Source organism: Bufo gargarizans, chromosome 1, assembly GCF_014858855.1.
Source record: "Bufo gargarizans isolate SCDJY-AF-19 chromosome 1, ASM1485885v1, whole genome shotgun sequence".
NCBI classification, from domain to species: domain Eukaryota; kingdom Metazoa; phylum Chordata; class Amphibia; order Anura; family Bufonidae; genus Bufo; species Bufo gargarizans.
Genome location: NC_058080.1, coordinates 60425772 through 60437967, shown reverse-complemented (window position 1 = coordinate 60437967; position 12196 = coordinate 60425772). Strand labels below are relative to the sequence as shown.

Below are 12196 nucleotides of genomic sequence, written 5' to 3'. Positions count from 1 at the left end.
ATAGGACACTGGCCCAGACTGCGTCATAGTCCCAGGTACCTGGAGTGGCATCAGTGGATTTCTTTGGGCTTAATGGTACCGCTGTTTGCTCTGCACTTTCCTTATCTTTTCCTTTTCGTCGTATGGGACTTAAAGAAGGCGGGTTGGTAAGAGATGGTAGTGTCGCCTGAAAGAGAAGTATAAAAATAAAAATAAAAAAAAAGCAGTCCCATGTCAGAAAATGTGCCAATAAGAGTTTGGTCAGGCAAAGGGAACCTGTCACCTCAAACCTTGATATGTACACATCTGACATAGGAGATATGAGCTGGTCACTATAATCTAATGCTCTTGGTCCCATCACATGCAGTTAGAATCTGGCAATCTCCTATGTGCTGCCACTGCCGCAAGACTTCCGGCCCGGGTTAGGAGTGCATTTACACTGCTTGGCTCTGTCAGTGGAAGCGGTGGGGACGCGAACAGCATGGTACAGTAGATGAGCAGAGTCTTTGGGAGCAACGACACACCCTAGTTGCACCAAGGGCTAATTTGCATAAAATAAAAAAAGTTGATTTCTTAAAATTGGGGGAACAGAACATGATGGGACCAAGAGCATAAGAATATAGTGACCACTGCACATTTCCCATGTCAGATGGATATATATCAAGGTATGAGGTGACACATTTCCTTTAACATTGCTATGTTAAATGGAGTAGTCAGAGATAAGCAAATTTTATTGCAGTTCAGCCCCAATCACTTGAATGGGATAAGCTTCAACACCAGACATAACACAAACGAGAGTGGTGAACCCACCATAAATCCACCCCGATTGATGTGTGTTACATAGTTTGATGAATTACGAAAGGTGAAAAAAAGCTGTGAAAATCTGCCACAAATCAGCAACAAAATGAACACGCTGCATCAAGCCCTAAGGGGGGTTGTGTCACAAAAGATTCTACATTTTTCAAATAAGCCCCTGGATCTGAACACTTTTGTAATTGCATGTAATTAAACATTTTGTATAGCCACTGAGTTATCCAATAAACTCTATCTGTATAGCGCCACCTGCTGTCTGTTCTTTTCCTTATTTTTGTCCTTCTCACTGAGCTGGTCGAACATGCTCAGTTTAAATCTTCAGCCATATGTTCTGTTAGACGTAGGGGCAGTTACAGGGAGAGAGCTGCAGCAGAAAGGACACGCCGCCTGAGCTTCCAGGCTGAACATAATGTAGCAGAGCAATTGGAGCAATAAATGGGGAGATCTCTGGATCCATGTAAGGTAGAGGCCTGGTTCTAGTTTTGGTATTATGTACAAAATGATGTCCAATTTAATTTTTTACATCAATCATGGTATAACCCCTTTATGCTAAGAGAATGGGATTTTTAGAACCTCAAACACAAGTACTTTACTGTGCCACAGATTGTTAATGCCAAAAACCTGCAGCGTGTGAATTAGCTCCTTACTTGTTTCTTCCATTATCAGGGTGTCCTCTTACCTTTACTACGGGGCCAGGAGTGACGTCATCAATCACATGAGCACAGATGTTGATGGCCTTCAGTAAGTGAATGAACAGCTGATCCACCATACTGACTATTGAGCGGTCGCTGAGGGCAGGCCATGGCTCCTCCTGTTTGTTAGTTGGCTGGTTAGCTTCATCCTCGGGGGTCCATGGGTTTTTCAGTGATTTAGGAGCAGTAGCTGGAATGTAACAGGAAAGCGGTGGGTGGCAATATATGATCATCTAGTGCTGTACATAAGAGCCACATCTCTGGATGGAAACACCTACATACTGGACTGCAAGCTGCTACACTTACCTGCCAACAGGTTTCCAGTGAGGATCAATGCATCCTGATGAGCAGAGAGATCAAGGGGGAACCAGGCGGACGACAGCAGCGACAAGATCATGTTGGCCATGCCGGCAGTACAACTCTTACGAGGCTCCTCGGAGGGACTCTGCTGGGAAATGCTGAAAGCAAAATGGCCAGATATTACAAGCCTTAGAGCTAAGAACGTCACATCTGCCCGGCTGTCCCTGCTGCGCTTCAAGGGGTTGCCTCACTTGGAACATTGGTGGCATATTGTTAAGGGTGCATTCACACGACCGTATAAAAATGCCCCCGCCAAAAATATAGCGGATGTCCTATTCTTGTCTGCAATCGCGGACAAGAAGAGGCATTTTCTATATAGCGCTGGCCATGTGTGGTCCGCAAAATGCGGAAAGCACATTGCCGGTATCCGTGTTTTTTGCGGACCACAAAACACTTATTGTGTGAATGCACCCTATGATGTACAAGCCACGTCAGGTAGGTATGGTTCCACCTCTGGGATTATCTCCAGAATGAAGCTCTCAAGGAGAACAAGAGCAAACCGCACATATGCGTGGCCACCCTCCATTCATTTCTATGGGAGTGCCGAAAACAGCCGAGCGTTGATTTCCGGCAGTTCCATAGAAGTGAATGGAGCGGACGGCACGCTTCTGCAGTGCGCTCTTCATTAATTTGTATGGGACTTCTGAAAATAGCAGAGTGTGTTGCTTAGCCATTTTCAGCACTCCTGTAAAAATGAATTGGGGGTGGCCACGGATAGGTGCGGTGTGCTCTTGTTCTCAGTGAGAGCTTCATGCACGTTCCGTTGTAGAGATAGGTGCGGGTCCTAGAGGTGTGATCCACACCTATAGGACAATGGTGGCATACTCTAGCAATGTTCCAGGTGAGACAACCACCTTAATGTGTATGAGGAACTTCCAACTCTCTCCCACAGATAACCCAAGGGAGAAAAAGATCAGGTGAATGGAGTAAGACGCCATCAGATGCTGTTGCATTGTTTGTTTTTGCTTTTGTGCCATTTAATACATCCGGATGCATCAGTTTCAAAACCAGAAATAAACGGTTCAGTTTTGTCCCCATTTATTGTCAATGGGGACAAAACTGCTCAGGATGCAAAAGTATGCATCCGTTTCGTTTTGGTGATGGACAAGCTGCGGTTTTGTGTCCGGTTTGCAAAACTGAACAAACTGGATCTGGCTTGAAAATCATTGCAAGTCAATGGGAGCCAGATAAAAAATTTCCGCTAACAAAAAAAAATAAAAAAATAATAATTACCCAGAACTATTGACTTACATTGATTTTCATGCTGGATCCGGTTTGTTCCATTTCGCAAACCAGACACACAACCGCAGCTTGCAGCGGTTGTGTCCAGTGCCAAAATGCAACAAAGCTGAACAGATGCATACTTATGCACCCTGATCAGTTTTGTCCCTTTTGACAATGAATGGGGAAAAAACTGAACCGATTTAATTCCGGTTTTGAGATCGTCTACCGGATCTCAAAACTGGAATTGAAGCCGCAGATGTGAAAGCAGCCTTAGCAATGTGGCCAAGTGACTGGTAGCGACTTTCTCCTCTCTCTCCACACTTCTTTCAATACAAAATCTCACCATTTCTTTATTCCCCATAATTACCCACAGCGGAATTACCTGAAGGACCGTCCTCTGTTCTTGTACACCTGGATCCGTGAGGCCTGGGCACCAGAGGATATGATGTACCCACAATGCCAGCCAACACTCCATGTACATACTGGAAACTGCAGTTGACAGCAGACATAGAGCTTCACAGCAACCAAACTAGGAGACAAGGGGGAAAAAATATATGTGAATCATGTGTAACAGTTCTAACCATTTTCTACCTAGTCTGATCTTCCGAGCTAACACCCCAATAGCCATCCAGCACAGCACCCATGGGGTTATGGGGGGGGATTTTAGGATTTAGATAACCCCTTTAAAAAATGTCCATACTGCAGCTTCAACGCCAATGTTCTTTAGTACGGCAGCGAGGTCCGTATGTCCACGCAGGACACTTGAGACAATGGACCCCAGGTACACGTTACATGAGATAGGACCTGCTCTGCGTTTCTCAACCTGGACCCACCGTCAGTGCTGAAAAACAGGAGTGTGAATAGCACCACTTACTTCTATGGGTGTGTGGGCAGTCTGTTGTGTGTGAACAGACCCCAGGGAACGCGCTCTCTCTCACATCTATCTCCACTATTTTGGGCACGTGACCACTTGATTACCACTTGAACACTTGTTTTGCACGCCGATATCACTGAAGCACATGGTTTCGTTACCTTACATGGTATAGTCACTTTATCGTATTCACTTAGCAGCTGCGTGTGAGCCCATTTATTCCCACATCCCCCCTCCCCATCAAAATGTATAATTTACTAAAGCCGACACCTGCCCCCAGCATGCGCAGCGGCGCTCCAGTCTAACGTTATGGGACTGGTGGAGACAGCCAAGTACAACTAGGACGGACACAGGCAGCATAATATATTGAGCCTAGCAAATAAAATGGCTTCTCTGCAAAAACCAGTTTAATGTGCCAATGAATAATGTCAGACCAACTGACTAGCATCCAACTGGTCGGGTTACAAAATCACATTTCCTTGTCTCTTATGCATAAGTAAACTTACCGTAAGGGCTCGTGTGGTCGATGTGGTTAATGCATGGGAGACTGCCGTGATCACCTTGGACAAGTTATTCTCCATACTGACATCTGTCGGACCCTGAACGATATTGTACCCTCTGTAGATCCTGCAAGCAGTTTTACAGTCAGAGTACATAGATCATTAAATCTTATCAGTAAATCATCATTGTTAGGGCTCATGCAAACTACATGCGGACCACAAAAACGGCTCCGGCCGTGTGCATCAGCCCACAGGGCGAGCAACACTTCTCTATGTCCATTGTCTGAGAAGTGTACAATGAAGTAAAGATGTGGCCTCTTAATACCCACTCTACTAGGCACAGCGGTGTAAAAATGCTGACAAGACGCCAACGCATAACTGATGGAAATCCTTGATGGATCTTAGTGGGCAAAGGAAACATTCTCCTCAACATTGCGCCCATTTTCCTTTAAACTAGACTTGTGCCCATTGGAGTAGAAACAACACAATAAAAATGGAGCTTGTGCTGAGCCTGTCCATTCATTTAGTATTCCAAATAGCACGTGGGGGGCCCTCGCCTCTTGGTCAGTCTGTAACCAAAGTCCAGCTATTGAACGCTGAATGCCAGCTTATCTGCACCATTCCAGCAAATATCTAGGAAGGATTCCTGACTACCCAGTGTAATGTTTTAGTTTGTTACACTTGTTCACACATGTGCGTTGGCTGCGTCTGGATTGCAGCTCTGACCTACTTGCCCATGAGCAGGAGTAGGGCTGCTTGTGAAGAGAGGAGTTTCTTGCATTTCAAATACATCCACTTTAGGCTACTTTCACATCTGCGTTTTTTGCTGGATGCGGCAGGGATTTGCAAAAACGCTTCAGTTACTGATAATACAACTGTCTGCATCCGTTATGAAAGGATCCGGTTGTATTATCTCTAAAATGGATCCGGCACCGTTGACTTACATTGTGTGTCAGGACGGATCCTATGATGGATCTCAATAGTGGAAAGGGAAAGCGCAGGTGTAAAAGTAGCCTTGACACATTCTAAAATACTATTCACATGTTGAAAAATTGCAAAACAGTTTAACTTAGGCGACTTTCACACTCGCGTTTTGGGCGGATACGTCATGGATCTACAAAAACGGATCAGTTACAATAATACAACCGCATGCATCCGTCATGAACGCATCCGTTTGTATTATCTGTAACATGGCCAAGACGGATCCGTCATGAACTCCTGTGAAAATAAATGGGAGACGGATCAGTTTTCTATTGTGCCAGATTGTGTCAGAGAAAACGGATCCGTCCCCATTGACTTTTGGCTCCGCTTCGTCAGGCGGACAGCAAAACACTGCAGGCAGCATTTTGGTGTCCGCCTCCAGGCGGAATGGTGACTGAACTGATGCATTCTGAGCGGATCCTTTTCCATTCAGAATGCATTAGGGCAAAACTGATCCATTTTGGACGCCTGTGAGAGCTCTGCATGGATCTCACAAACGGAAAGCCAAAACGCCAGTGTGAAAGTATCCTTAGTAACTAGTGATATGTGATTTGGTTTTTGTGGGATGCAGAGTCATGGGCCTTAAGAATCATGTTTCTCAAATACATTATTAACAGATATTGCCCCTTTACTAAAGAAATTGGCACCCAGAGTCCTGATTTCGGTTGCACTTTAAATTCACTATATTCGCACATTGCTAAGGCTGCTTTCACATCTGCTTTTTCAATTCCGGTTTTGAGATCCGGCAGACGATCTCAAAACCGGAATTAAATCTGTTCAGTTTTGTCCCCATTCATTGTCAAAGGGGACAACATTGATCATGGTGCATAAGTATGCATCTGTTCCGCTTTGTTGCATTTTGGCGCTGGACACGAAACCACTGCAAGCTGCAGTTGTGTGAACGGTTTGCGAAATGGAACAAATCGGATTCAGCATGAAAATCAATGTAAGTCAATAGTGCTGGGTCTGTTTTTTTTTTGTTAGCGGAAAAAATGGATCTGGCTCCTATTGACTTGCAATGATTTTCATGCCAGATCCAGTTCGTTCAGTTTTGCAAACCGGACACAAAAACGCAGCTTGCAGCAGTTTTGTGCCCCTCACCAAAACGAAGCAGATGCATACTTTGACAATAAATGGGGACAAAACTGAACCGTTTATTTCTGGTTTTGAAACTGATGCATCCGGATGGATTAAATGGCACAAAAGCAAAAACAAACAATGCAACAGCACTCTACAAACAAATAAAATGCACTAATGCCATAATCATTAAAGAAAATATTCTGGTGTTACTGCTACGCTCATTTTGTAAATATGAGATTCTTGGCAAATGCATTTTGTACAAAATTATTTGTGCCCGTCCGCCAGTGTCAAGGTAATCTCTATAGGACAGAAATCTACATTAAGCGATACCTGTTGTGGTGCCATATTGGCCACTATAAAATACAGGGGATGCAGGTTCCACGTGCATGCTGGGTCCACTCTGCCTTTTGCTGCTTTTCGTGCCATAATGGCCTCCATTAAATCCAGGGAATGCAAGTGCAACATGCATGCTGAGCCCACAGTGCCTTATCTCTCCTGTTGCCAGAGGGCTTTCAATGAATACAGGGAGTAGGGTTGTTGCGGGTATCAAAATTTCGATACCCAATCGATACTTTTGTCCCGGTATCGATACGATACCGGGATTTCCGTTTTTTCGATACTGGGCTACGGTTCTGCGCAGTCTAGTATCTCTGAACATGAGCGCGCTGCTATCGGCAAGCTCATGTTCTCTCAGCAGCACGGGGAGAAGGAAGCTGTCCTCCTCCTCCCTCGCCTCTGTGCTACTGCCGCTGCCACCAATGAGAAGAGCGGGACGGAGGAGGGGCGGGCGCACTGCGCCACCAATGAGAAGAGAGGGGCGGGCGCACTGCGCCACTAATGATAGGACTATTCCCACACAGAGCGGCGCCCAGCGATGTCCCAGCACTCACCATTAGTCCTGGGCGCCGCTCCGTTCGCCCGCAGTGCCCCATTACTGTCTCCTCTCCTGCTCCACATGCTGCTGATTACTATCGGAGCGATGGGGAGGAGACATCAGCTTCACTAGTGGGCGTTCCTTCTCCCTGCGCTGCGATTGGACAGCGCTACAGCCAGGGAGAAGGAACGCCCACTAGTGAAGCTGATGTCTCCTCCCCATCGCTCCGATAGTAATCAGCATGTGGAGCAGGAGAGGAGACAGTAATGGGGCACTGCGGGTGAACGGAGCGGCGCCCAGGACTAATGGTGAGTGCTGGGACATCGCTGGGCGCCGCTCTGTGTGGCCTGATACTTAGTCTGGACCCAGGAAAAGTAGTCAGTCATTCTTTAACACATAATACAGGAGGTGGGTGCCAGCAGCAGAATCGCATTGCCTGCACCCTGCCCCTGACAGGGAGCTGCGATCAGCGGCAGTTAACCCCTCAGGTGCGGCACCTGAGGGGTTAACTGCCTCCTGTATAAAGGGGTAATTATCATTGGTGGTGCAGTGTGCCCCCCCTCAGCCCCCCATCCCATTAAAATCATTGGTGGCACAGTGCGCCGGCCCCTCTCAACCACCCAGTATTAAAATCATTGGTGGCAGTGGGCACAGGGTCCTCTCCCCTCCCCCTCATTGGTGGTGCAGTGGCAGCTTCTGATCGGAGCCCCAGCTGTGTAAGCCTGGGGCTCCTGATCGGTTACCATGGCAGCCAGGACGCTACAGAAGCCCTGGCTGCCATGGTAACATCCCTGATGCTGTGTGCACAGAGCACAGAGCAGCAGGGACAGTGTGAAGTCCTATTCACCCTGATAGAGATCTATCAGGCTGAATAGGACAAGGGATGAAAGATCCCAGGTTCTAGCCCCTAAGGGGGAAATAGTTATTAAATAAAAAGTGTAAAAAAAAAAAAAAAAAAAACCCCACCAAAATATGAAGTATAAATCACCCCCTTTTCCCAATTTCACATATAAAATATATAAATAATAAACATATTACATATCGCCACGTCAGAAAGGTCCAAACCATAAAAATATCAAAAAAATAAAATCTATGTGGTGAACCCCGGAACCGAAAAAATTAATAAAAACTGTGCGATTCGCCATTTTTTAAAATGCGGAATGCACGTGGCTTTTTTGGGTTTATTTTTTTCGCGTGGTATCGAATATCGCAATACTTTTTCATGGTATCGAAACCGAATCAAAAATTTGGTATCGCAACAACTCTAACAGGGAGTGCAGGGCACAGCTTTATACTTGCACTAATTTGGAAAGAATCCCATATTTACAGAATGAGCGTAGCATTTACACCTGAATATTTTCTATAACTATGGCATTAGTGCATTTTATTTGTGTTTGCAGAGAGCTGTTGCATTGTTTGTTTTTGGCCATGGGGACCTGAACCTTCACATTGGGATGTGCTGACTGGCCCCGTTTTTCTATTAAATGGCACAAATCAATTTAATTTGTTTTGAGATGCTCTGCCAGATCTCACAACCGGAATTCACAACACAGATGTGAAAGTAGCCTTACTTCAGTGGTGTGCGGTGTACGGATTCCTTGCACTGTAGCAACAGGGCCACAGTGAGCGGTGAATGGACAGAAGCACACACAGCTGCTCCTGCCTGTACCTGCTCCTCTATTCCTGGCATAGCACATTGTTACAGGATACCAATGTGCTATGCCAGCATTTAGCCAAGAGCAGCAATGTGTGCTCCTGCCCGTACACTGCAGGCCCCATTGCTACAGTGCAAGTGTATGTGTGCATATAGTGAATTTAAAGTGCAGTAGATCTGTTAATAAACTATATGAGAAAAAGAATTTTAGGGCATTTTTTTTAAAGGGGCTGCCTCATCATAGACAATGGGGGAATATCGCTAGGATATGCCCCCATTGTCTTATAGGTGCGGGTCTCACCACTGGGATTGCACCTATATTGAGAGCGGAGCCCGGCAAGGTGGTGGTTGGAGGACTTCAGTCTGGCCCCCACCAAGCTGGCCCCACATAGAAGTGAATGGGAGCGCACCGCGCATGACCAGCCACAGCTCCCGTTCACTTCTATGGGCTCGATGGAAATAGCCGAGCCATCCTAGCGATATGCCGCCATTGTCTGTCATGAGGCAACCCCTTTAAGGCTCATTTACATTTACACACACACCAACTGAGCAGGCAATTATTCCTGATAACTGCCTGCTCGTTAGTTGAAGAGAAGAGCTGCATTTACATAAAGCGATCCCCTCCACTGTATGGGTACGAGCGATGGCTGCTACAATTGCTCGTCCTCATACAGATTCATTGCTCCGTTCAAACAGCACGATCTGCTGACCAGAAACAATGACTGAGGTGCCCGTATAAAAGAAAGATGAATTCACCCGAGGAACACGTTTGCGCTTTCACTGGATGATTGGTGGCATCTTTACACAGGTCAATTATCGGAGACAAGAGTTTGTACAAACATCCGCTCCCAATAATCGGCATGATAACAGTCCCATTTAAATCCACCATTAACCATCATCCACTGCATATTCAATTCTGCTCTTTACTAAGTGATGTAACACTGAAGCTCACGAGTCCGAGAGTGAGATGCAGGGTAGCATTAAGTTGAGTGGTGCGAATCATTATTAGAATTTTTCTTTGGACATTTGTATGATGAACTTTATATATTTGTGATGAACCTGATGACTTCTCACCCCCATTGCTTTACATATGGTTTATTACACTTGACCATGCACGGTACACTGTCCAACATTTGTTTTTTAACTGCTTTATGTAGTCAGAAAAAAGGCGATATTCACAGGATGACTAGGTATTTGGAAGGGATGTTATAGCTTATATAGCATAGTAACAGCCTGCAAGGCTGTAAGAGACATCCGTCCATCCAGTGCAGCCTGTTATCCTGCGATATTGATCCAGAAGAAGGCAAAACAGTCCTCATAAGGTTAAAAGCAATTTTGTTGTGGGTACAACTTCCGTCTCATGTGGACATGCCCTTACACTAAGTATACCTACAAACGAGTGAAGCCAGGGAGAAAAAAAAACTAAACAAAAAAAAAAAAAAAAATTATATATATATATATATATATATATATATATATATATATATATATATATATTATATTATATTATATTATATTATATATTTATTTATTTCTCTCTTTCTCCTTTGTGATACATTCAGGGAGAAGGAGACGCCCATTGAGAAACAGGGCAGTCTCCTCCTCCCTGCTGTACCGATGCTATTCCTTGGCATACCAGGCGTGTGGTCTGAGCACTGACAGGCTGACCCCCCATCCTTTTAACCTCTGCAGCAATGCTGGCAGCACTCATACAACCTCTGGAGATGACGCTGAGCACCTGCACTCAACTTCATTGGTCGACCATGACTAGGTCTGTTCTGAGTGGTCTTGTTAAACCGCTGTATGGTCTTGGCCCCCGTCCTCCTGGACAGAAACACAGCTGATTGTAAAATCAGCTGTGTTTCTGCCCGCAGCGCCGCGCGATGGATCATTACAGCTCCTGCCCCTGCACTGTAGCAGGACGGGTCGTCAGCTGTCAGTGACAGCGGGGGAGCCGAGGAGAACGCAGAAGCAGTTATCAGCGCTTCTGCCTTCTCCTCACACAGGTGAGCGCTATGTAGGGTGGATCCGGCTTGGGGGTAGAGGAGCACAGAGCTGCAGCGTTAGGAGACCTGATCAGCTCTACCTGTGTACAATGCCCCTACCGCAGGCTGGTTTCCCCTGTAACTGGGGCTCCTTTGGATGCCCCAGTTACAGTGGAAATAGTGAAAAAAAAAGTCTGTGTCCCCAATGGTCTTTCAGTGAACTCTTGGGGACAAATTATGTGGAAAAAATATATTAAATAAGTTAAAAAATTATTTGAAAAGATATAATAAAAAATACAAATAAAAGGGAAAAAATAAAAGGAAAAATTGCAAAGTAAAAAAAAGAGTGTTCACTGTCCCCTAACAGTCTTTTTATGATCCCTTGTCATTATATGGCAAAAATATATAAAAAAAAAAAAAGAAAAAATAATAAAATACAAATAAAAAGGAAAAAAAATAAAAAGTGCAAAATAGTAGAGTGTTCATTGTTCCCAACAGTCTTTTTATGACCTCTTGGGGGAGTATTATGTGGCAAAAATATATTTAAATAATAAGTAATAAACCAATTATAAAAAAAGAATACAATAAAATATTATTACAATATAATACAAATAAAAGTAATAAATAAAAAGGAAAGAGTGAACAATTCACAAAAAGTCAAGTTAAAAAAGATAAAAGAATAATAAAATACATAAAAGAAAAAACACCCACACCAACCAGAACCGTTGCCATTATCGCCCCATTCATGTGAAACTAACTATACATATAAATATAACAAAACGACTGACACAAAATACACAAGAACTAATTAAAATAATTTATTTTGGTGTCAGTTTGCATATTTATAGAATAAGGAGCTATAGTTTGAAAAAGAAAATACCTTTTAAAAATGTTTTGTGCAGTTTTCCCCAAATAAAACGAAAAAATTATAAGGCCCTACCTGTCGAGTGAAAAATTGTTGCAAAAATTGTTGCAAAAATTGTTTTGGTAGTCCCAACACAAAGGTACAACCGTTTGAACCACCAGGTGCACAAAAACACAAAAAATGTGTCTTTTCAGACCTGGTTATCAAAGTGTTAACCAATAAGCGCTTTCCCCACTAGTAAGAGAAAGTGCTTACTGGTTATTGCAGGGCGCCTCTAACTGTTAGGAGGCGGTAATAACCAGGGAGCACGGCCACTGC

The 12196-nt window shown here is 44.4% G+C and overlaps 1 protein-coding gene across 1 annotated transcript in view; it reads right to left on the bottom strand.

Annotated features, from left to right (window-relative positions):
* The window catches only part of HTT (huntingtin), a 190318-nt gene that overhangs the window by 94687 nt on the left and 83435 nt on the right, over positions 1-12196 (bottom strand). Inside the window, 6 exon segments of the mRNA XM_044295709.1 lie at positions 40-166; positions 1472-1674; positions 1791-1942; positions 3451-3563; positions 3565-3597; positions 4446-4566. Of these exon segments, the coding sequence (XP_044151644.1) occupies positions 40-166; positions 1472-1674; positions 1791-1942; positions 3451-3563; positions 3565-3597; positions 4446-4566 (749 nt within the window).